Genomic DNA, 26,050 nt, shown 5'->3' with positions numbered 1-26,050 from the left:
GTGGTTTCCTGGAATTAACCCAAAATAATATTTCAACCGTTGCTGAGCTGGTCTATGGACCATAACGGAAGAAAGAAACATTCCAACCGCCCTTGCGCATGAAACGCTAAAACTCCTCCTGTTCAACACCCATCCTAAGCGTTACAAATATAATAAAAAACAAAAACAAAATCAAGAACACGCGACCCTCACGCGCTCTCCAAGTGTCACCCAACGAGAAAAATACTCATTAATTATCTGTGCCCTTCACCTGTTATCTCTTGCTAGCTATTTTTCTTCTTGAATTTGACCTCCAAAGAAAGAAAAGAAGAAGAAAAAGGGGGGAAAGGAGGGAAAAAAGAGATGTCGACTCTCACTGTGCCTCCCAATCTCAGCTCACCTCGCCAAGACGCCATTGATCTCTACAAAGCTTTTAAAGGTGATTTCAGCTTCTGGGTATTTCGAAATTTTCATTTTTTGGGGTTTTTTTGATGACCCATTTTGCTTTGGTTGAAATAAATAGTGGGCCTTTGATTAATTTTTATTTATTGTCGTTATGTTTCCCTTGATAAGCTTAGGTCTCTTGCATGTTGTTCGGTTTGGTTGTGGGGAATTTAGGAAGAATTTTGGTTGAATTTCAACTTCTGGGTATTTCAATTTTTTTCATTTTTGGGTTTTTTTATGACCCGTTTCAATTGGTTGAAGTACCCTGTGCATTGTGATTTAGTTTAGTGGTTTTTGTTTCTGTTGTATATTGATGGGTTCATTTTAATAATTAATGGGTCTTTTGGTCAATTTTCTTTATTGCAATTATTTTGCCTTCTTATGATCTTAGGTCTCTTGCATGTTGTTTTACTCAGTAGGAGGGTAATTTAGAAAGAATTTGGATTCATTTGGATGCTTGGGGTTTGTTATGAAGTGAATTAAAGTTGTTTGAACATTGCCCATTTCTATATTTAGGGGTTTCTTTCACTGCTTTATTTGGTTTTGGGTTAAGTTAGAAGATGAGTTTGCTATTAAATTTATCACTGTCATAAAGCAAAATTATAAAGAACAATGAGTATATTAGAGGAGATGCATAATTGATGGCACTGCTCGAGGAAACTGGGATGTAAAATCAAAGCCAGGGGACAAATTGTTTGTTTTCACCTAAATTATATACTACCTCTTAGATTTCAGATTGCATCTTGGGGAAATTAATGCTGTAAAAAAAAGTAATATAATAATATAAAAACCAAATTAAAGAGTTAGAAAATTCAGGCCTGATCGGGAGCAGTCGTGATGTCACTGCCCTAGAAGATTAAGGACCCGCCTATCGCCCTGGCGCAATTTGTGCCCTTTTCTCTAGCGGTAAAAACCCCCGGAATCGGCCGGCCTCTGCACTCGGGCGTGAGTCACAGAGCTTATGCTCAAAAACCCCCGGAATCGGCCGGCCTCTGCACTCGGGCGTGAGTCACAGAGCTTATGCTCAGACGAAAACTGTTGCCCAAAAAATAGAAATATAAATATGTAGCCGAAATTTCTTGGAGAAATAAGAGTAGAAAAAGAAGAGAGCTTAGAAGTTCTTCTCTCCGTTAGTGTACTTCTGAATGAGCTCCAAGCCTGCTTATATAGGTGAGGAGAAGTGTAACCCCCGCTGAATCCAAGGGACCATTACGCACAAATCTTGCTTCCGTTACCCGCATGCAGTCGTTACAAAACGTGTAAAACGTGCAAAAATAAAAGCTTGAGAAGCAAAAATGTGTGCGTGTGCGGTGCGACGTTGTGTGGCGTGCGCGCGTTCGGGTGAGGCGTGGCGTGGCGAGGCGAGGCGTGGCGTGTGTGCGCGCGCGCGTGTGGTAGATATGCAAAACCCACAAAACCCAAAACACTATTCAAAGCCTAATAAGGAGAGAACCATTATATACCCTATACTATTCATCTCATTTTCCAATGTGAGACTATTCACAAAGTCAAAATTGTCTTTTCATGAACAAAGCATCCAACAGTCCCCCAAAAGGTAATATTGACTGAAAATAATAAATCAATAAATAAATCACAAAATAAATATAGGTTGGGCAAATAATAAATCAATAAATAAATCACAAAATAAATATAGGTTGGGCAACCTTTCGTATCGTGAATTCAGGAGAGGTAGCTTTCGGCTTTGAACCTTTCCTTAGTGAGTTCATCGTCACCTGAGGGACATAATGGACTAGGTCTTGAATTAGACCCCTTGGATCAGGTATTGATAAAAACACACATAATATGTTTTCATCCATTGAGCTAAACGGGTTGAGCGTTAAAAGCCATGCTCATAAAAAACCGACTCATGAGAGTTTCTAGGGGTCAGCCCTGCCCCCCCAACCGCGGCCATCACGGTTCCTCTCACGTAGGTAAGTCCTCAAAGGGTACTACAGCTATTTATTTAATACCCCCCACAATACACGCGTTGAACTTATTAAGAGTAAAACTCAGCCTAGCCAGCTGTATCATAAGAGCATCGTCATCATAGAGAAGGGGTAGTAGCAAATGCTACATAATGATATATAAATATATCTAGATCGATGCTCCACACGAGAGTCACTTGTCCAGCTTGTTTCTACCACATTGAACCGACATTAGAACTACGTCTCCAAATAAGGGTTGGGTTACCGCTGTCAGTGACCTCATTTATGGGCTTAACCCTATCTCCCTCGATGAATCCAGAACCACACTCCTGGATAATCCCTTAGTCAAAGGGTCAGCAAGATTTTTCTCAGACTTTACAAAGTCCAAGATCACAACTTTGCCTAACAGGCGTTGTACAGACTTATATCTTATTTGAATATGTCTGTTATGTTTTTTATTTACATGTACTTGCTTTAGAAGCTCTATGGTAGATCTAGAATTAGAGTGAATGGAAATAGAAGGAGAGGGTTTAGGGACCAAAGGAAGTTCAGAGAGAAGATCTTTTAATCATTCAGCTTCTGTGCAAGTAGTATCAAGAGCAATCAGCTCAGATTTCATGGTGCTCCTGGCAATTACTGTTTGCTTACATGATTTTCAGGATACAGCAGCATCACAAAAAAAAATACATATCTAGATGTAGATTTTACACTGTTGGAATCCGTGACCCAGTTGGCGTCACTATACCCTTCTATAGCATCAGGGTAACCAGTGTAAGTCAAGCAATAGTCAATTGTGCCTTTCAGATATTTGAATACTCTTTCTAAGGCAGTCCAATGATCTTTGCTAAGGTTGCTAGTATACCGACTCAGTCTCCCTATAGCATAAGCTATATTGGGTCTGGTTCGGTTGGATATGTAAAGAAAAGATCCAATCATCTGAGAATATTTCAGCTGGGAGACAGGTTCACCTTCATTCTTCTTCAAGGATATAGAAGAATCATAAGGTGTGGAAACAGGTTTAGAGTTATGAAAGTTAAATTTGATTAGCATTTTATCAATGCTATGGGAAAGACTCAAAGATATTCCTCTAGTGTCTCTAGAGATTTTCATTCCAAGTATTATATCTGCAAGACCTAAGTCTTTCATATCAAAGTTTTTGGAAAGATAATCCTTAACCTTTGAAATTAATTCAAGTGTTGTTCCAAAGATAAGGATATCATCAACATAGAGACAGAGAATGACATAGTCATTGTTTATCACTTTAGAATAGTCACATTTATCGTGTTCATTCACAGTGAAGGCATATTGTGCAATGACGTTGTCAAATTTCTGGTGCCATTATTTAGGAGCTTGTTTAAGACCATACAAAGATTTAATAAGCTTACAGACTTTGTTTTCCTGACCCTTGGCAATGAGGCCTTCAGGTTGGTGCATATAGATCTCTTCATCTAAATCACCATTCAGAAAAACAGTCTTGACATCCATCTGATGTATGATTAGCTTATGGATAGCAGCAAAGGCTAATAATACTCGGATAGTTGAGATTCGGGCTACAGGAGAATAGGTATCAAAATAATCAATGTCCTTTTGTTGAGTATAGCCTTTAGCCACTAATTTAGCTTTAAATTTATCTATGGAACCATCAGCTCTGAGTTTCTTCTTGAATATCCACTTACAACCAATAGGTTTACAACCTGGAGGTAAGTCGGTGAGTATCCAAGTATGGTTTTTCATGATAGATTTAATTTCATTATCAATGGCTTCTTTCTAGAAAGGAGATTCAGGCGAATCCATTGCTTCTTGGAATGAACTTGGATCACCTTCGACAAGAAAGGTAAGGAAGTCTTCTCCAAAATCCTTTTCGATTCTACCTCTTTTGCTTCTTCGAGGTTCAATAACAAGAGGTTAAGAAGAACTGGAAGATGGTAGATCAAAAGGAATGGATGATCTGAGATTTTCTGAGATTTTAGATTTAAAAGGAAAGATGTTTTCAAAGTAGACTGCATCTCTTGCTTCAATGATGGTATTGTTGGATGTCACAGATTTCAGATTTGATGACTAGAAATCTGTTAACATTGCTATCTAGTGCATATCCAATAAAAGCAGTATCTACAGTCTTAGAATCAATTTTTCTCTTCTTAGGTTCGAGAATAGCTACTTTAGCCAAGCAACCCCAAACCCGGAAGAAATTCAGATTAGGTGATCTTCCCTTCCAATATTCATAAGGAGTTGTATCAGAATTTTTCTGGGGAATCCTATTAAGAATGAAGTAAGCAGAAAGAAGAGCTTCACCCCAGAGATTTTCAGGTGCTCCTGAACTGAGTAACATACAGTTCACCATGTCCATTAGGGTTCTATTCTTTCGTTCAGCTACCCCGTTAGACTGTGGTGTATAGGGAGCAATAACCTCATGAATAATACCATGTTCTTGGCAATATTCAGTCATATGATTTGAGGTATACTCCCCCCTACGATCAGATCTTAGAATCTTGATCTTCCTGTCAAGTTGGTTCTTAGATTCAGTTTTATACACCTTAAACCTATCTAAGACTTTATCTTTAGTTTTGAGAAGATAGGTGTAACAATATCTTGAGTGATCGTCTATAAAAGTCACAAAATACCTCCTGCCCCCTCGGGTGAGAACTCGATTTGAGTCACACACATCACTATGAATTAATTCGAGGGGTTCAGAGTTTCTAGTTATAGACTTGAAGGGTTTTTTAGTGTGTTTTCCTTAAACACAGATTTCACACTTAGATGAGGAGTCATGAGAAGATTTGGGAATAAGGTTTAATTTACTCATTCTCTGCAAGGTTTGAAAATTAACATGTCCAAGTCGTCCATGCCAGACATCACAAGATTCAACAATTTGTATAACAGAAGACTCAGAAATTTCATTAGAACTGGAATTGATTACATTGAGTTTGAAAAGATCATTGCAGATAAAATATTTTCCTATGAAAACATTACTCTTTATAATCACAAATTTGTTGGATTCTTTTACAATCCTATAACCAGCTCTAAGAAGAAGAGATTCACTAATCAGATTGCGACGGAGAGAAGGAACATGATAAACGCCTTGCAGATGAAGAGATTTCCCAGAAGTCATGGTGAGCTCTATACGTCCACTTCCTATTATTGATCTAGTGGAGTCATCTGCTAAGCTTATGCTTCCTCCACATGATTCCTGATAATTTGAAAACTAAGAGCGGTCATTACAGACGTGGATATTTGCTCCGGAATCCAAATACCAATCAGTGAAAGAAGTTAGAGAATTTACAAGATGAGATGAAGAGGCTAACCTGAAAGAGGTTGGATTTATTTCAATCATATTTACTTTGTTGGATCCATTTCATTTGGGGGTAGATTTGGCCGGTTCATTCTTCCGAAAGAAACAGTTGTGAGCCATGTGGTTGGTTCTACCACAGACAAAGCAGAACTTCTCATCAGACTTATGGCTGAAAGAATTGAGATTTGATTTGAAGGAGGATTTGTTGAAAGATTTGTTGAAAGATTATTGATTTTTCTTGAATTTCTTCTCTTTGTATTTAAAATTCTTAGATTTAGGCTTATCCTCTACCAAGTTTACTTTAGCTTTTGTTTCATTCTTGGTGTTGGAATTTTGCCTATGCTGGTCTTCAATACGAATAGCCTTGAGGGCTTCAGTTAAGATTAGATCTCCTTGCTTGTGTCGGAGATCTCCAGCAAATCTAGACCAGGAGGGAGGAAGTTTATCAATCAAACATGAAACTTTATAGTCATCAGTAAAAGTGTTTCCTTTTGATTGGAGATGACGGAGGAAATCTAGGAATTCATGAATTTGTTCATTAATGGGCTTATCATCAACCATCATGAACTTATTGAAGGAGAAGGAGGTGAAACGCAGAATTTCGGTATCATCATAGCCATATTCTGCTTCAAGAGCATTCCATAGGTGTTTTGCACTTTTGAACTCATAATATATGTCATAAAGGTTGTCCGTAAGTGCACTAAGAATCCTATGACAACAATGATAGTTGATTTCTTCTGGTTTCATAGAGCTAGAAAAGGAGCTAGCACCAGAACCAGAAGTGGAAGGAGCAGGTTGAGTAGGATCAGGAGTCAAAGGTTGAGAACCAGACCTAAGGTAGTGAGCTAGTATTTCATCTGATTAGCCCATCGTTTATAGTTAACACCGGTGAACTTCTCAGGTTTGACACTTTTTGAATGATCAGGAATTGTCATAAGTCCAATTCAAGTTTACTAGTCTAGGTAGATGGAATCTGATATAATAAAGGATTTTATCAATATTACTAGACCAGAAACTTAATTAAACCTACTTTAAAAAAACTCTGAAAGTGAAAAGATAAAAATTTTACTCGGGTAGTTTGACCAGGTAAGGATAGTATTAGAGGTTGATCAAAGATCTATTAAGTACCTCGTTTCTTACAGAGCGCTTGACGCAACCCTTAAACATTTCCTTAGACACCAACTAATCCAAGAAAACTTGAACCGTTAAAACAATTAACTAATACAACAAGTAATTACAATGAAGATTTGGGTGAACAGTAATCCCGATGAACAGTATTTTTTAAAAAAAATTTTAATTTTTTTTAAATTTAAAATAAACAACAAGAAATTTTATTTAATCTTCTAGATTGCTGTAAAAAAAAGGAATATAATAATATAAAAACCAAATTAAAGAGTTAGAAATTTCAGGCCTGATCGGGAGCAGTCGTGATGTTACTGTCCTAGAAGATTAAGGACCTGCCTATCGTCTTGGCGTAATTTGTCCCCTCTCCCCTAACGGTAAAAACCCCCGGAATCGGCCGGCCTTTGCACTCGGGCGTGAGTCACAGAGCTTATGCTCAGACGAAAACGCTTGCCCAAAAAATAGAAATATAAATATGTAATCGAAATTTCTTGGAGAAATGAGAGTAGAGAAAGAAGAGAGCTTAGAAGTTCTTCTCTTCGTTGGTGTACTTCTAAATGAGCTCCAAGCCTGCTTATATAGGTGAGGAGAAGTGTAACCCCCGTTGAATCCAAGGGACCGTTACGCACAAATCTTGCTTCCGTTACCCGTATGCAGCCGTTACAAAACGTGTAAAACATGCAAAAATAAAAGCTTGAGAAGCAAAAATGTGTGCGGTGCGGCGTGGCGCGCGTGCGGGCGAGGCGTGGCGTGCGCGCGCGTGTGTGGTAGATATGCAAAGCCCACAAAACCCAAAACACTATTCAAAGCCCAAAGCCCAAAGCCCAATAAGGAGAGAACCATTATATACCCTATACTATTCATCTCATTTTCCAATGTGAGACTATTCACAAAGGCAAAATTGTCTTTTCATGAACAAAGCATCCAACAATTAAAGCAAGGGGATAAATTGTGTATTTGCATTGGAATCTGACAACATTGTTAATTGAATGAGTAATAATGTTCCAGGGCTGTTTAACCACTGTACGCTAATTATATTTCATCAGAGGATTCCTTTTTCTGCAGAGCGGGTTTGTTTGGTTATTGTTGTTAGTATTTTGTTTATTTTAATTTATCTCTGACTATATGTTACCTGGGCCAGCAAAGTGATAGTATAGAGTTACCTCGAAATATTGATGATTCTTGAGCAGAGAAGAACTTTGAAATTTGAGGGTTGAAGTATCATTTAACCAATCCAGTTTTTTCTCTGGAGAAATTGGCTTATTTAAAGTCCGTATATGGGTTATCATGGTGCATCAATGTTTCTTGACCGGCATATAATGTTTCAGAAGCATCTAATAACTTTGCGAAATAGATTGCAAATGACATTTAGGTATTAAAAAAAATATGTAACTTATTGTTAAGTGCTGGCTAGCTACTATTTACAAGAAAATATACAATTTGCATGATTATTCTTAAATAAACTCTGCTACTGTTCAGGATTTGGTTGCGATAGCTCAACTGTAGTCAAAATTCTTGCTCATCGGGATGCAACCCAGCGAAATCTCATCCAGCACGAGTACCGTGCAATGTACCATGAGGAACTTACCACTCGATTGAGTAAAGAGCTTGGTGGGGACCTTAAGGTGTTATATTTCTCTAAAATCAGGCAGCTCTTGAATAGTGAAGAAAATTTTAAAGCTTAATTGCGAATAGACCCCATACTGTGTCACTGTTTTGAGCTTAGTACCCCTCGAATTTTTTTTCCATTGACTGGAGATAGACACCCCACCCCCCCCCCCCTAAAAAAACACATACTTTTTTGACTCATTTGCCTGTAGGGGTCTACTGGTCAAAAACAATTTTTTTTTCTTTCTCTAAGGTTCAAAAAGTTTTCATGCAACAATAAAACAATGATACTGCAAGGGGTTTATTCACAGTTAAACCCAAAAATTAACGGATTCTTTCCTTGCATTAAGTTTAAGTTGCAAAATGTTAATGACTTGTTTTTTCCTTGTGTCTTAGAAAGCAATGATGCTTTGGATTCTTGATCCAGCCAACCGAGATGCCACTATAGTTAGGCAAGCACTCACCGGAGATGTCATCGATCTCCGTGCAGCCACTGAAGTGCTATGTTCTCGCACACCTTCCATGATACAGACAATTAAACAGGCATACCTTGCAAGATTCGGTGCTTATCTTGAACACGATATTCAAAACCTGGCCACTGGTGATCACCAAAAGGTCAGCTTTGTTTTAGAAAATTATCTTTTGTTGTTATTTGTTCTTTATCAAAGTGATTTATAGTGGTTATTCGGTGTTTCTTATTTTATATATATGTGCATGCACTTCCATGTGTCTTGGCTCATAGTATCCTACTTGTTCCAAGAATTGATGTCTCATCTTTATTTCATTGTATTGATTGTACATGGTCAACAAACCATTTTTCATGTATGAGAACTGAGGTTTCTATATCGTAGAAACATCCCCAACATCAACCATTGCTAAACTCCATATGCTGTTTGTCTCCTCAAACCTTCTCATTAGTTTCTGCACCCGGTACTTCATTATGTTTCCCCAGTACCTTTCTCTAAAGGAAAATTCAGTCATAGAGTATATCCATATTTTTGAATGAATGATGACATGTCATCATTGGCTTGCAGCTTCTTCTCTCATATACTGGAGTGATTCGTTTCGAAGGTCCTCAATTTGATCCTTCAATGGTAGCGACAGATGCCAAGGCTCTCTATAAAGCCGGAGAAAAGAAACTGGGCACAGATGAGAAGGTGTTCATTCACATCTTCAGTGAACGAAGCAGTGCGCATTTGGCTGCTATTGCTTCTACATACCATGATGCATACGGAAGCTCTCTAGAGAAGGTAGAATACCTTTCCCCCATGTTTTCTCTCTTTTAGCACTGGTTGCAAATGTAAATAACTATATTATTATTATTTGCAGGCTGTCAAGAGTGAAACATCTGGATTATTTGAATTTGGTCTGCTGACTATTTTAAGGTGTGCTGAGAATCCGGCCAAGTACTTTGCGAAGGTAAGATCATTTGTGATTTATTCTGACTATTTAAAAATGCACAAAGTTCATAATTTTGTTTATCAACCATTCACAAATGTTTCAAACCTACAAGAGACAAATCAATTATCTATAAGATACTCTTAATTTTTCAACAATTTTGTACCATTGATTGTTGATGCTACCTCATGTTCTTAAGGTAATTTCATGGTTCTTTACATGTGCAAAAAATAACTTATTCGAGACTCTCGATCTTTTTTAATTACAAAGTTTAACTTCTTCAAATTTTTTCGCTTTGCTTTTGGAAAAACTGCTGCATTTTCCTGAAATCCTGATTCATTGCCTCTCAAAATTACTTCCAAATCCCGAATTTTTCAATATGGTGCTATATCAACTCAAATGGCGTGAACACTGTAGTTGTGAAATTTTTTTTGGGGAAACTGTAGTTACGATATTAATTCACTTGCTCTAGTAGAAGTCTAAACAGAACCTAAAAGCTACTAGCAAAATCTTGTTCTGTTTAAACTGGTCTGAATCTCTAAACCTGACTTCTTAGTATCCTAAATGTTTCTGAGAAATCAATATCAGGCGATCAGTATTGTCATCTTATTTAAAGCTAATATACACAAATATGGTGGTTGTCAAGGAAATCTTTTGCCCTCCACCCTCTAGTTTGCCAATATATATTTGCTTATGAAGCTTCTCATAGTACAACAGCAACAAAGCCATCCATTTACTCTTCCATCCAGTACTGTTAAGAGAATGTAAATTTCACAAAACCCCAAGAAGTTTGGCCCATTTTGAGATAAACCCCCAGAACTTTGGAGATGTCACTTAACCTCCAAAACTTTTGCATTTTTCTGAATCTATTTTTAAGATAACTCCAACTTTTGTTGTTACCTGAAAAAGTTTTTGGGTCAAGTGACACTTCCAAACTTCTTGGATGGCTTTGTGAAATTTACCCATAAATTAGTTATTATCTGATCCTTTTTAACTGTGTCCAAAATATTGTGTCGTACTAGTATGACATACATTCACAAACTTTTACTGTAATTGTTCATAATTGACTCTTGTTAATGTTCTTCAGTTGCTACGCAAATCTATGAAGGGCCTAGGAACCAATGACACGATGCTTATAAGGGTTGTAGTCAGCAGGACTGAAATCGACATGCAATACATCAAAGCAGAGTATCAGAAGAAGTACAAGAAGGCGTTGAGTGCTGCGATCCACTCAGAGACTTCAGGCCATTACCGAGCATTTCTTCTCGCCCTTGTGGGCCCCAACTAGGGTTTGCAGGGGTTCATCGAGACTGATAGCTTCTAGTTGTGTGCCCTTTGTTGTAAGGGTGTTGTTGAATGCTATTGTTAAGATGTTGTGCTTTGCGTACTGAAATGTTCAGGCTTGGTGGTTGTTTAATGTTTCACTTTTATCAGCGTATTTCCTCCAGAAATATATGCTTCTAGTGTCATTATGGGTTATGTATATCTTGTGGTTTGTTATTTTCTGATTTCATAGGTGACATTCTTGTGAATATATAAGCAGTATCTTGTGGGTAGCTTGGAAATTAGAAGATTGTTTGGACTTGTTGGGGGAATGTATGTATTCAATTAAGAGGATGTACATTGTCCTTGATGCGAAAATGTGTAATTTTTAATCCTTTCTTACATCTGTTTAAGTGCAAATCTCCCTCTGTAATTATGTTCATAATCTCTGGTTTGATATTAGTTCTCACCACAGTGATACTAATTTCATTGATTTGTATTATTTTGTGGGCTTAGTTCTAATGTTGGTCTAAATTTGTGTTTGCTCTCTATTCCCATGTCCACAGTGTAATTCAAATTCAAACTCCGATGTCAATTTGCCACAACTTATGGTCAACTAAAATTTATGAACTCCGTACGACCAAAATAAAACGAACCCTATTGTGTCTTTTGACCTAATCTTAGTTTAAAAAGTAAACCGTCAATCACCATGAAACATGTAGAACTATAATTCATTTATACCACCCAACTTAGTTGATGCAGACAACTAATTTACGGAAGAAAATTAATGTAGTAATATATAAGAATAAATTATTTGTTGAGCCAAGTAATCATTTCATCACATGTTTCTTGCAATATGATATCACTTGAAATGTGTGATTTCTAGTCTTCGGTCTTGAAAACGTATCAGTTTTAATCTTCTCAAAGTTATTTTTCACTATCTCTATCACATATATTTTTTTCTTTAATGATTTTTAGGTAGACTTTTGGATACGCATCATTATACATTAACTGTGATGAACCGAGTTTCGATGAAATTTTGGAGGAAACCAAAACCTGAATGTAAAATATGATTATCAAATAAAAATGTAAATGTTTATTATTTTTTTTAAGAGAAAAAGTAAAAGATCCAAAAGAAAATGAGAAGAATGAAAAAGGATAAAAGAAAAATCTAACCAAAATAAATCAACAACAATCACTTTTAAATTCTACTATTAAGCCTAAACTCACTAGACCAGCTCCTAACCAAAAACTCCTTTAGTGAAAAGATTAAAGTTTATTCAGTCAGTTAGCCAGGTAAGGATAGTACTAGAGGGAGATCAAAGATCAAGTAAGTACATTGTTCCTTGCGGAGCGCTTTACGGAACCCCTAAACCTTGCCTTAGACACCAACGGGTTCAAGTAAACTTAAACCGGTCCACTTGAGGATTTCTTGTTCCTTAATTGAGCTCAAATCCTTATGGGCCAACATCTAATGAGTTTTAAAAGGCTTGAGTTTGTGTAGTGAGGAATTAGTGATTTGTGAGCTAAGGAAAGAGTGATAAAATCCATCACCTTATCTTGATTAGAGGGTATTGCCCCTAAGAATATTTTCAAGTGAGTGTCATATCAAGATGCTCAAATCACTTGGGCGAATTTCTACTAACTATATGCAATGCAACACAATGAATTAAAAGCAACTACAAAAGGATGCTAAAAAAATCTTTTTTGTTTTTTAAATTAAAGTTAACAATCAAACAAATGTGAGAAAGAGAACTATTGTTTGAATTTATTATTTTGTTAGTAGTTATTTAAATAGAGGGTAGATTTTATTAGGGTCAACACAAAACAGATTTTTTTTTTGTTTTTATTAGCTCCTAATTGTCTCTAATGTGAAAAGCTTAACTAGAAGGTGGAATTAAAAATACAAGATAGATAACTTACCTTTTCAAGCAAATCTTCTCTGTAGTCTTCAACTTTCTCCTTCAAAGTTGTACCTTCGCACTTAAACACATAAATTAAAGAACCAAAATAGATGAGATCTAATTACAAGCACCTTCCCTGGCAATGGCGCCAAAAACTTGATGTAGTGTTTGTGAATATGTCGGTATTGCAAGTGCACAATCAAGTTATAGTATAGAAAAATATCGAATCCCACGAGGAAGGTGTTGTAGGAATTAATCAAAAGTGATTCTTAAGTTGTATGTGTGACAATTAAGAGTGATAAATGTGTGATTTTGGAGAGATATGAAGAGAGTGGTTGTAACTATATGCAAATAAAAACAAAACTAGAGTGAGAAGGGAGGAAGAAAGATGAAGTAGAAGAAAATAAAATCAAGAATCAAATAAAGGAAAATCAAGAATAAAGAAGAAAATCAAGAAAGTAAAAGATGGATGATTCAATTAAAGATATGAGGAATATAGAATTGAATCCACTAGTCAATGTCAATTATAAATTATGAACCATTCTCTTTTTATCACATTTTACTTTAGATTTATTAAGCATAAACAATCAAACCACTTAAAGAAAGCATAACCTATCAAATTATCATCTAAGTAAAATTAACATTCATGAAAAGAACAACAACTAGATAGTAATTCTAGAATTTCTCCTACCAATTAGTTCTCTAGTTGATTATCCTAAACATTATCGTTTTAAGCACAAGAGAGTAATTCACAATTCATAAAAGAAATTAAACTAGTTTCATGTAATTCTAGAATTCCTACAAGAATTAGTTCCACATCTTAGAAAATAAAAATAAAAAATAAAAGGGAGGGAATGGAAATAAAAACTAACTCCAAAGAGTTCTAGCCTCTGAGTGAGAGAATGAAAGAAAAAGAATGAACAAAAATAAATACTAATTCCTAAGAGGGTTCTAGCCTCTTGGTAAATAGTGCAAGAAATAAAATTTAAACTATGTAAAAAAATTGTTATGGTGTTTTCAATCGCCAAGTGCAACCTTTTGCCAACAACGGACATGGGTACTTCTGCATGAAATGTCCCAATCAAATTGGCTGCCCAAGACCAACAAGGGTTCCAACTTAGCCGACTCGTTGAGTCGATATCCCTTTATGTCAACTTGAAAGGCGGTACGAGTCACCCCCTATTGTTGAAGACGACTCACCACGAGTCCACTCGACCACTTGTTCAACGCCTCGTGGGGTCGACTCGAAAGGCGTTACTTCTCGGTCAAGCTAAAGGACTTCAACATTGAGCCTCTCCCACTGACAACGTGTTAGCATCGCATTTAATGCTTGACAGACACCATCATGCCTCTAGCCCCGATAGTCTTCATGACTCATCGGACCATGCCAGCACCGCCATACCCCCGATCACTTCACATTTAATTTAGAAGTGATCTCTCTGCCATCGGACCATGCCAGCACCGCCATACCCCCGATCACTTCACATTTAATTTAGAAGTGATCTCTCTGCCACTCACCGAGAGACACCTAAAAAGTAGGTGCTGGCGTAGCTGCCAACCCATACTTCCTTGTTGTCATCTTGTGCTCAACCGAAGTGATCGATCTACCCTTTCGGTACTAGTATAAATAGAGGTACTATTCTAACATCCGGGATCTGATCCTTGATTCTGGATTCTGACCTAAACTCTCTAAATTTTGCAAATTATACTGCACAGCCACAAGAACTCTCACATTTCTTATTTACCCCACTGAAGTTCATCAGCTAACTCGATCGTTGGAGGTACAACGGGGGAACCAAGCTCCATCCTCTCACGAATTTCTACATGTGTAGATTTTTCAGATACCTAATTCAAGAACCAGATATAAAGTCAGGGAAGAAAGCGACCCCTCATCAATCCTCAACAAACTCATCCAAACACGGATACATAACTGACTGTGTGATCACTAGTACATCAACAGTTTAGCGCCCACTGTGGGGCATCTTTGTTTTTGAGAAAGCATGTCTGGTTCTGAGGATAGGGCTGATCAGTTTCACCCTATAGAACCATACCAAAGCTATGTTACTCGAGCCCAACTTGAAGAAATAACTCAGAAGATTTCTCAATCTCTCCAATAGTAATTCATTACCTTTACTAGAAAACTTCTCAGCCGGCTTTTATAGCCACAACAAGCTACCTCAGCTATCCCTCCGCCTTCTAGAGACTTGCGGTCGGAGACTCACCCTCCTTCCAGAGCACAACAAGTAGTCCCACCTCAGACTCCTCATGCTGCTGCCAAGCAGTTGAGGGATTACATTGAATATGAGACCCCACTACTACACCGGTTGACTCGCCCTGAGGAGCCTCACCGACATCTCTTCTCTCATCGTGAAGTTACCGGCGAGAGTCATGGCCCTGGTCATCTTAGGGACCATCCTATAAGAGCAGTCTCTAAGACTCCCGCACCATTGTGCTTCTCCAGCCCCTTTTGCTATTGTAGGGGCCTCTGGATACTGATAATCACATTTTTATTATATTTTATACCCTCATTAGCTATTTAATTTAAATAAATTTATCACTAATAAATATATTTTATCTTAATTGCAGGTTAATGAATAAAAACCTAAGAACAACTCAATATCTCATCTCTCATAAAAGCCCAATAGTCCAAGCCCAAGAGAAAATCAAAAATCCTATCGATACTCGTAATGATACCGGTATCAATAACTGTATCGATACCGGTATTGATACGTGATTACTGTTGCGAAATTAAGGGCTAAAGTTGATTAGCTTAGGGATCAAGTTTAATCCAAGGGCTCTCGTTCATTGTTGTAGACTATAAATAGGGTTAGAGAGTGAGGGGTTGAGGGTGTGAAGTATTTTGTAAAAACTCCTTTTGGAGAGGAGGGTTACTCTTAATTAAGAAGATCTTTCAAATTGTAACTTTTTATTACAATTAATAAAAAAATATTTTTACCTCTTCATATTTTTCTTTTCTTCTCTTTGTTTGGTTATGAAGATGGAATTAGGATAAAGATGAAGATCAATAGAAAGGTTTGCTATCGCATTGAGGCTAGAACTCTCTTAGGATGTAAATTTTCTCTTTGTTAATAAATTTATCTTTTGTTTTTTTATTTTTTAAATAGCCAAGAGGCTAGAACCCTCTTGTCTTAGATTTATTTTCATGCTTAATAGAGTAGATATATTTTCATGTCTTTACTTTCTTGCTTTAAATTCTTGCATTTATTTTTTGTAATTTATTTTATAGTTTAGATTTTATTTTCTTGCATTATTCGTATTGAGGCTAAAACCCTCTCGGGATTAGTTTTTATTTTTATTTTTATTTTCTTTGATTCGCCTTGAGGCTAGAACCCTCTAGGGAATTGCATTTTTTTAAAGATGCGGAACTAATACTTGTGGAACTCTAAAAATTACATGAAACTAGCTAGTGGATTTAATTCTAGATTCCTCATATCTCTAATTGAATCCTCCATCTTTACTTTCTTTATTTTTCTCTTTATTCTTGATTTTTCTCTTATGTGTTTCTTCATTTTATTTCCTTCATCTTTTTTTCTTTCATTGTTGTTAGTTTTGTGTACATTTACTCTTTATCACATCCACTCTTTATCTATCCACTCTCAATCTTGTTTTATACTTATTTACACACAATCACTCTCACTCTCTCTATCTCTCCACAATCACATCCATTACTCCTAATTGTCACACACACAACATAAGAACCGATTTTGATTTTCTCTTAGAAACACATTCCTCGTGGGATCAATAACATTTTATACTATAACTTGATTGGTTATGCACTTGCAACTCTAGAAGTGTACTTTTATGCCCCGTCAGATACGATCGGGTGTACAGACTGATCACAGATGCCATCAGGGATAACACCCCCCCTTTCAGATGATCTCATGAATGCCCCATGTGAGAAGTTCAAGATGCCTCACGTGGAAAAGTATAAGGGCGAGGGAGACCACTCGAGCATGTTCAGAACTACTATGATGTGATGAGCATGCTCCTAGCGTCAGAGGTAGTTATCTGCCGATGCTTCCCTATCACTCTTTCAAGGAGTGCCAAACTCTGGTGAAACGCCCTTGAGAAGAAGTCCATCAGGAGTTTTCGACAACTTAGCCAAAAATTCATCCACCAATTCATGGCTGATACCAAGCAGAAGCTGCCCCCTAATGTGTTAATCTAGATGAGGCAAGGGCCTAGAGAGAGCCTTAGAGCCTACTTTAAGAAGTTCCAGATGAAGATGCTGGAGGTCAACAACTCAGGCAGTGCAGTCGCTATGTCTGCTCTCATGGCTGGTTTGTAGAGCAACGAGTTGGCCGACTCACTTGCCAAAAAGCCAATCACCAATTATGAGTAACTGATGGCTAAAGCTCATAGGTACATGGACATGGAGGATGCCCAAGCTTACAAGGTGTTAGCCGGGGCCGCAGAAACCTCTACGGCTACGTCCTCAACCACAGCAGGATAGCTGACCCCTAGTGTTCAGCCATAAGAGACTCATCAACATGATCAATTTTTAACAAACCGTACAAAATTTCATTCATTAAATAAAATCCTTTCAAAGTTAATTGTTGGTTCACGCTCTCATAGTGCCAAATCTATGCAAGAATCCAAAGACCTTGGTTCCTTCTCAGGGTAAACCCAAGGCACACTTGCCCATCGGTTGACTCACACATTATCACTCGACCAAAACCATAGGGCTAGAAGACCTAGGTGCCACATAAGTCCTAGGCACTCAACCTCAGGGTTGTAATCTTGCCAAAGACCTAGGTGTCATGTAAGTCCTAGGCACCCAGCCTCAGGATTATCATCTTGTCAAAGACCTAGGCGTCTACGTAAGTTCTGGGCACCCATCCTCAGGGTTATCATTTTGCCAAAGATCTTGGTGCCTTCTAAGGGTAAACCCAAGACACACTTGCCCGTCAGTCAACTCTTACATTATCACACGACCGACACCACAGGGCCTGAAGACCTAGGCGCCGCCACGTAAGTCCTAGGCACCCAACCTCAACGTTGCCATATTGCTAAAGACCTAGGCGCTACGTAAGCTCTAGACACTCAACCCCAGGGTTATCATCTTGTTAAAGACCTAGGCGCCACGTAAGTCCTAGGCACCCAACCTCAGGGTTGTGACCTTGCCAAAGACCTAGGTGCCACGTAAATCCTAGGCACCCAACCTTAGGGTTTTCATTTTGAAAAAAGACACAGGCATCTACATAAGTCTTGGGCACCCAACCTCAAGGTTGTCACTTTGTTGAAAAGACCTAGGAGTCCTTAATAAGCCCTAGGCACTCTAACTTGCAGGTCTTCTTTGACAAAAAGACTCAAACATCTCGCTAACAAGAGGCGCAAAATGAGCCAGTTATCTCGACCGCTAAGCACTCGGGTCATCCTAACACGATCGACTCACAACAATCAACACTTGTTCTCTTATTTCACTCGAACTCGGCTAAAACCGACTCCAAGCGAAATGGGCTAACTGTTATGGTGTTTTCAATCATCAAAGTACAACCCTTTGCCAATAACGGATAGGTGACCTTCTGCCTGCAATGTCCTAATCAAATTGGCGGTTCAAGACCAACAAGGGTTCCAACTTATCCAACTCATCGAGTCGATATCCCTTTATATCAACTTGAAAGGTGGTACGAGTCGCCCCCTATTGTTGAAGACGACTCGCCACGAGTCCACTCGACCACTTGTTCAACGCATCGTGAGGTCGACTCAAAAAATGTTACTTCTCGGCCAAGCTAAAGGACTTTAACATTAAGCCTCTCCCACTGATAACGTGTCAGCATCACATTTAATGCTTGGCAGGCACTATCATGTCTCTAGCCCTGATAGTCTTCATGATTCATCGGACCACGTCGGCACCATCATGCCCCTGATCACTTCACATTTAATTCAGAAGTGATCTCTTTGCCACTTGCCGAGCGACATATGTAAAGCAGGAGCTGACATAGCTGCCAACCCATACTTCTTTACTGGCATCCTGTGTTAAGCCAAAGTGACCGATCTACCCTTTCGGCACCAGTATAAATATCGGTACTATTCTAACATCCTGGATCTGATCCCTAATTCTAGATTCTCTAAATTATGCAAATCATACTACACATCCATAAGAACTCTCACAGTTCTTATTTACCCCACTCAAGTTCATTAGCTAACTTGATCGTCAGAGGTACAACGGGGGAACCAAGCCCCGTCCTCTCACGAATTTCTACATGTACAGATTTTTTAGATACCCAATTCAAGAACCAGACATAAAGTCGGGGAAGAAAGTAACCCATCATCGATCCTCAACAAACTCATCCAAACACGAATACATAACTGACTATGTGATTACTAGTACATCAACAAAAATAAATCTACACTACAAAATAATTATAAGAAAATAAACACATGAAGGTAAATCTACTCTACAATGCATGAAAATAAATCTAGTTCAAGAAGGTTCTAGCCCCTTGAATATCTAAAGCAAGAATAAAAAATATTACAATAAAATAAAAATAAAAAAGAAAATTTACATTCCAAGAGGGTTCTAGCCTTTTGATGAAGGCAAATCTTTATCTTGATCTTGATCTTCATCTCATCATCATCTTAATCATCAAACAAAGAGAAGAAAGAAAAATATGAAGAGGTGAAAAAAATTATTTTATTAATTGCAATAAAATTATACTCTTTAGAAGGTTTTCTCAATTTAGAGTAACCCTCCACTCTAAATAGAGTTTTCAAAAAAAATTTCACACTCAACCCCTCAGCCTCTACCCCTATTTATAGCCTACAACAATGAATGGGAACCATTAGATTTTACTTAGAGATCAAGGATTAAACCACAATCATAAAATAGTTTCTATTGCGAACTAATCGGTTGGGTAATCCGTTGGCCGAATGATTGGCCAATCGGTTGACCGACCGATTGGTTTGCAACAAATTAGTTTTTTGTGATTTCTTAACCCGATTTCTTCATGGATCATTGAGCTTTCTTGGGTCTTCTTTTATCTTTATTTTTGGGCTGTAATAAATGGTAGAAAATCAAGGAGTTTAATTCTTTTGGACTTTTATTCATTAATCCTTCATTAAACTGCAAATTAAGGTAAAACATGTTTGTTGTGTCTCATGTTTATGAGCCTAACATCTAATCTAGTTTTGATGATTAACAAACAATTCCTAATATTGTTTTTTGTCGAGTGTTCGTATTTGTTTGTTAGGTATTCTACACAAAGATCTTAGTTGGAGGTTGGTTGGATTTTCGCCTTCATGATAATATCTAAAGGAGGTTGGAGGAAATCGGAATGAAGCCATCGTAATTCAAGTCAAGATTTATCATCGCTTCATCCATAACCAAGACGATCTAATTGAAGATCAATTGCTTGGGTATAGTGTTTTAGGTTTATACTTTGTGTATTTATACTTAGAGCTCAAAATTCACACACATACACATTTGTTTTGATTTATTATTTATTTTAATTTATCGCTATTTTGGATTATAGACTTTACAACATGGTTTTATATCTTTTTTAAAGTCTATAAATCTATTTCAAAGTATTTCAAAACTTGTTCATCAAAATTAAGTTTTCAACAAGTTCGTATTTTTGACTGGTTTGAAAAATGATAAGTTTTCACACTTGGGAAATGTGAAAACTTTATTCTCTAACATATTCATCTTCATATATATACTATTTCCCCAAGTTTTACTAATTTTAGAGTTAATTTGTTATTTTTAATTGAATTTCAGAAAATCAATTTTTCGGGTTTCATGCTGTTTTTTGCAAACCAGATGAGTTTTCACAAACAAAAAAAATGATATTTCAAAACTTTCTTCTTTTACATGTTTATTTTCATGAATATAAACATCTCCCTAAGTTTTACTACTTTTGGAGTTGATTTGTTATTTTTAATTGATTTTATAAAATCAGCTTTTCAAGTGAACAGTATCTGTGAACAGTTTTTTCAGTTGACCGACACTGTTCATCAGTCGACTGAACTGTTCATTTTTGTCTGTGCATGTTATCAGTTGATCAACATTGTTCATCAGTCGATCAACACTATTGATTAGTTGATTGATACTGTTCATTAGTCGACCAAACAGATGCAGTTTTTAGTCGTCTAAGTTTTTAGACCGATCAGTCGATCGATACAAATCATCAGTCGACCGATCAACAGTCAGAATAGTAATGGCTAGTTTTTAAGGCTGTTTTTGAGGCTATATGTGACACCCTAATTTTCACATATGGCTACAGTCCAAGGTAAATCCAGAGATGTCAAACCAGCCATGCACACACACTATGCAATAACATGTTTCACTAATGACAGTAATATCTTCTAGTGGAATCAAAAGGAGTGTAGGTACAAAACAGGCAACATAAAGAAATCAATATAATAAATATGATATAAAAAGAGATATCTTATAAATAAAATCATGTCTCAACTGTAATATATCTAATATCTGAAAGAATAAAAATGTCTCAACATGAATCAACTAAAAATTGTACTAAGGCATATTGCCTTTACGATATGAAATAAAACTCTAAAGTCTGAATGAAATCATAAAAAATCTATTGTGGAGCTTCTACTAATAATTCATGTGATGGCGACTATGCAAGAACTCCGCCATCCTGCGACTCTCCGAACCTCGGTACTGCCTGAAAGAAAATAAAATAACAAAAAGAACCACATAAAGAGTGGCAGAGTGCTACAAAAAGATCACCTCCATCCGCCCCAGGGGAAGGACTACTAGATGGAGTGGAGGCTCTATCTATTAGGCATAGTCTACCTAAATTATTTTCTCTGTATCTAAGTAGAATTAACATTTAGAAACCTATAATACGAGACGCAGTACGTCGAGCGAAATAATCCAAATAAGGAAACCCTCATGTATATATCATTGTCTCAAATTGTAGATATCTAAATATTAATACCGAACTAAGAATAAACAACCTATATGAAATCAACAATTAGAAACCCACAACACGAGACTGGTACATCGAACGAAATAATCCAAACAAGAAAACCCTCATGTATACCATATATCTCAAAATTGTGAATCAATAATCATCGATCCCAACTAAGACATAAAGAAAGCATAAAGGAAATAAAAACATTAATACATCGTATTTATAATATCTTCCACTGTCACTTGGAAGATAGAATAAATACCAACATATAATCACATATATTTTCAAGAGACCAATATCTCGGTCCTATAGCTCAAAGGCATGTCGTATTCATAACTGACATCCGCCGAATGACTTAGGCTATCAATCAATAATCTCAAAGCAACGGACTATCCTGTAAGTGTCCTAAATAGTGTACACAGCTCATTAGTCTCATCGCCATCTCAGCATGTAGCCTGAGTGCGGAACGACCTACCATATAGGTATCCAAATAGATGGCCTCACAAGCCTTATAATTATATGGCTCACAAGCCTCATCGCACACTCGTGCGGATGGACTGTTATACAAAGAATCCAAACCCGACTCAATGGCATGTACATGTGGAATATCGACGCACTACCTCATGTAGTACTGAACTGAGCTCATCAACAATATCTATCTTATGTATAAACTGTGTATATCTGGTATATCGACACACTATCTTATATAGTACTGAGTTGTGCTCATCAATGATCTTAAACGAGTGTATGAACAATCTCTTAACTCTATTATAGATGACCCAATTCTTGTCAAAACCCCCTTTGGGATACTCATGTGTGTAATGTCACTGTACTTGTGCATTCATGTAATTACATGTGAGGAAGTGCGGCTCAAACCCCACAAACACATCTCAAATAAATACAAAACAAAACTCAGGAAATCAAGCCTTAGTACTCGACTACTAGCCTGAGTAGTCGACTACTATGAGTTCATCCAAAACCTAGAAGATTCTAACTAAGTGTTAGTAGTCGACTACTATTAACATTAGTCGATTACTCTACTATGAAATAGACTCTGTGAAACGCATCAGTAAGGAGTAGTCGACTACTCTCTCCGTTAGTTGACTACTCTGAGTTCAACAGAAGTCAAAATCTCAGAGTTTTGATGTGTTAGTATTTTATTCTCAAACTAAGTTTGTTTAATTCACATGAAACTTAGGGAAAATGGTTTTTGTCCTTTGAAAACAATTATCATAGATTAATTCACATGATTCGACTCTTGAATTAACACTAATTAAGGTTTAACATCTTAATTATCCATATTCTCATATAACACATGAATTTAAGACATGAATTAACTCGGACATAATTATATCTGAATATGAAATAGAGATTAACTAATTTAAACACGTTCATGTAACTGTGATCTGACAATCTAAGGTTCAAACATGATGAATCTACAAGAAGACTTAGTTTATTATCAAATTAGGGTTTTGCACATGAGTTAGAGTTTGATTATCATATTAAAACAAAATTAATGTTTACCCTAATGATCATGATCATATTTCTAACATAAACAACAAGGAAAAACATTAGATCTAACAGGGATCATAGATCTATTATCAAAAATTTACCTTTTTATTTCATGAAACTAAGAAAATGCATGAAGAACATTGATTTAATCACTTTAAATCTTATAATTACTAAGGGTGCAGGAACGGGTGAAGATGATCTTGCCTTAGAGTGTTGCTGGAGTCCTCAAACACGTGTGTGCAAGATTCTTCTTCAACCACGATGCTAAAACTTCGCCTTCCTCTCGGCAAAAGCCTCAAAACTCTCTCAAAACACACAAACTAGGGTTTAGGGTTTGAGAAGGAAGATGGTTGTTGTTCTCACAAAATTTCTCTCTTAAAATAAGGTTTAAACGTGTATGAAAAGAGATATAACAACTTTGTAGGCATATAAAATTGCTTATAGGTCCCCTAGCATAGCTCGGCACAAACCGACGAACCAACGAGGCGACGAGATCGACGAATCGCACGGAAGCGACGGAATGCATCCATACGCGTTCGGAATCAAGCCAAGTGTTAAGGAATCAACGAGTCATCCAACCGAGAACAGACTCGGACGAATCACGATCGAATCAAGATCAGTTTCGGACTCGAACTCAGAAGCGGATTTACTGCCAAATCAGGAATCCGACTTACTGCCAAATCAGATCAACCAATCAGAGTCTCAATCAACCGAATCACGGACAAAACCGGAAAACGGACACAACTCAAAAACTCGGAAAACCCACACCCATAGGTGGCTCGGCACAGTGTCGGCCACCCAGAGGTGGCCGACAGTGGCCGACATGTTTTTTGCAGCCACTGTCCTGAGAGCCTATAAATAGGCCTAGAGATGTTCATTTTCGGAGGTCGAACTTTCAAGAGCCGAAACTCTGCCGGATTGAAGAGTGAACTCGGAGCTTGAAGACCAGAAGACTTGCACCATTCAGATCTGATCCTCGGCGACCATCCACGTCAGAAAAGGCAGGATCTCGAGAGGAAGAAAGAACAGATCTGAGATCTACACGAGACTACACTCCAGATCTAAGCTTGGTCTTAGATCTCGAGATCCGAGCGATTATTCCCTTGGTGGATTAATCCCTCCCGGCTATTATTCCCTTCGTGGAATAATACCCGCATACTCGTGTAGATCCGACCGGATCTAGATCGCGCGGTGGTCCACGGATTAACCCCGGCGCAGGCAAAGAACCCACCAAAGCGAGCGACCGCAAAACAGGAGCTCGTGATTTGTTCACAGAGGAGAGTTGTAATTTTTCTTTATTTTCTTTGATTTAGTTGTAACCGGATCTATAAAAGACCGGATCTTTGTAATCCAAGATGACAATTATTTCAATGAAGAAAACCATTTTCTCCGCGAACAATCTGGCGACCACAGTGGGAGCCGCCGATCTCGCTGCCGAGATCGTCACGTTGCAGCCGCGGATTGCAATCCCGGTCGTGGAGGAGGTCGAGTACGAGTTCGACCAAGCCAAGTTCGAGGAGTACGTGTCCTCGTCCGCATCCACCTCCCCCCGCAAGTCCAAGAAGTTCTCCTCCGGGAGAAAAGCTCGTTGGTTTGAAGCTGCTCGGGAAGCCCACGAAGCTCTCAACCCAACTGACGCCAAAGTTGCGTCAGATGAAATTCCACCGACCTCCAACCAGGTCAACCTAACTCCTGCCAACGCCTCCACTGTTCAGGGCGTTGTGACTCTCTCAAAGAGAGCCCGCCAGAGGCGTCGTCAATGCCTTGCGCGGCAATTCGCTAAGGCGATGGAGTCTACGGACGGATTCCGCTACAACGCGGAGTTGAAGAACAGAAGAGGCAAACAGCCTCAACCACCAATGAATGGCGACTCTTCCAAGCCGCCAAAGAAAGAATGGGTCCGCGTCAAACGGAACCGTTCGACGCTCGAGGAGCGTATTCGCAAGCGCCGCGCGATGTCAGCGCATGCACAGGCTCAAGCCCAGGAAGCCCGCAGGAGACTGCAAAAGGAGGTGAAGAAGAAGCCACCACCAACCCGCCAAGTCTGGAAGCCTAAGTCTGAAGTGGCGACTCAGACCAAAAAGCAACCATTGCAGCCTTCAAAGCGAGGCCAACTTCCGGCGAATCAATCAAAGTCGCCGTTAATCCCAATAACTTCTCCGGGAGATCATGCAGAGTCATCCCGCCTTGTTAGTAAATGTCAAAGTGGATGATGAATTTTATTATGGTCAACAAAAAATAAAATCTCTTTTTTTAAGTCCTAATTGTCTTTAATTGTGAAGAAGTAGCTAAAGGGTGGAATTTAAAAACTAGAAAGAGGACTTACCCGAAAGCAAATCTTTCCGGCGAATCAATCAAAGTCGCCGTTAATCCCAATAACTTCTCCGGGAGATCATGCAGAGTCATCCCGAAGGAAGAAGCCAGTTTTGGAGCGCCTCGGTCCAGTTTCCGACGAGAGAGGCAAAGCTCCAGTTCAAGAGCGTTTAGGCCCGATGAAGAAGCCCAGAACGACTCAACATACTGGGGGTCACCATCGCCTCCAAAATGACAAAGGGCTCAAGGTAGCTGCGCACGCTAACTTGCGCATTGAAGTCCAAGAGCACGCCGAGAACTCACGCCCAAAAAGGCAGGTTTCGAGGCGGGTAACTTTTGAGAGCCCAAAGAAGGCAATCCACCCTCAGATGGAAACATTGTCATCTGATAATG

General features: G+C 38.1%; 1 protein-coding gene across 1 annotated transcript; it reads left to right on the top strand.

Annotated features, from left to right (window-relative positions):
• LOC109822169 (annexin D5) lies at positions 236-11,380 on the top strand. The gene is made up of 6 exons (XM_020388329.1): positions 236-418; positions 8,239-8,384; positions 8,764-8,982; positions 9,402-9,617; positions 9,697-9,786; positions 10,853-11,380. Exons 1-6 carry the CDS (start codon positions 343-345, stop codon positions 11,051-11,053), a joined length of 948 nt encoding a protein of 315 aa, XP_020243918.1. The 5' UTR covers positions 236-342; the 3' UTR covers positions 11,054-11,380.

The sequence above is a fragment of the Asparagus officinalis genome, chromosome 8, assembly GCF_001876935.1.
Source record: "Asparagus officinalis chromosome 8, Aspof.V1, whole genome shotgun sequence".
NCBI lineage: Eukaryota > Viridiplantae > Streptophyta > Magnoliopsida > Asparagales > Asparagaceae > Asparagus > Asparagus officinalis.
This window is presented reverse-complemented; position numbering and strand designations above follow the sequence as displayed.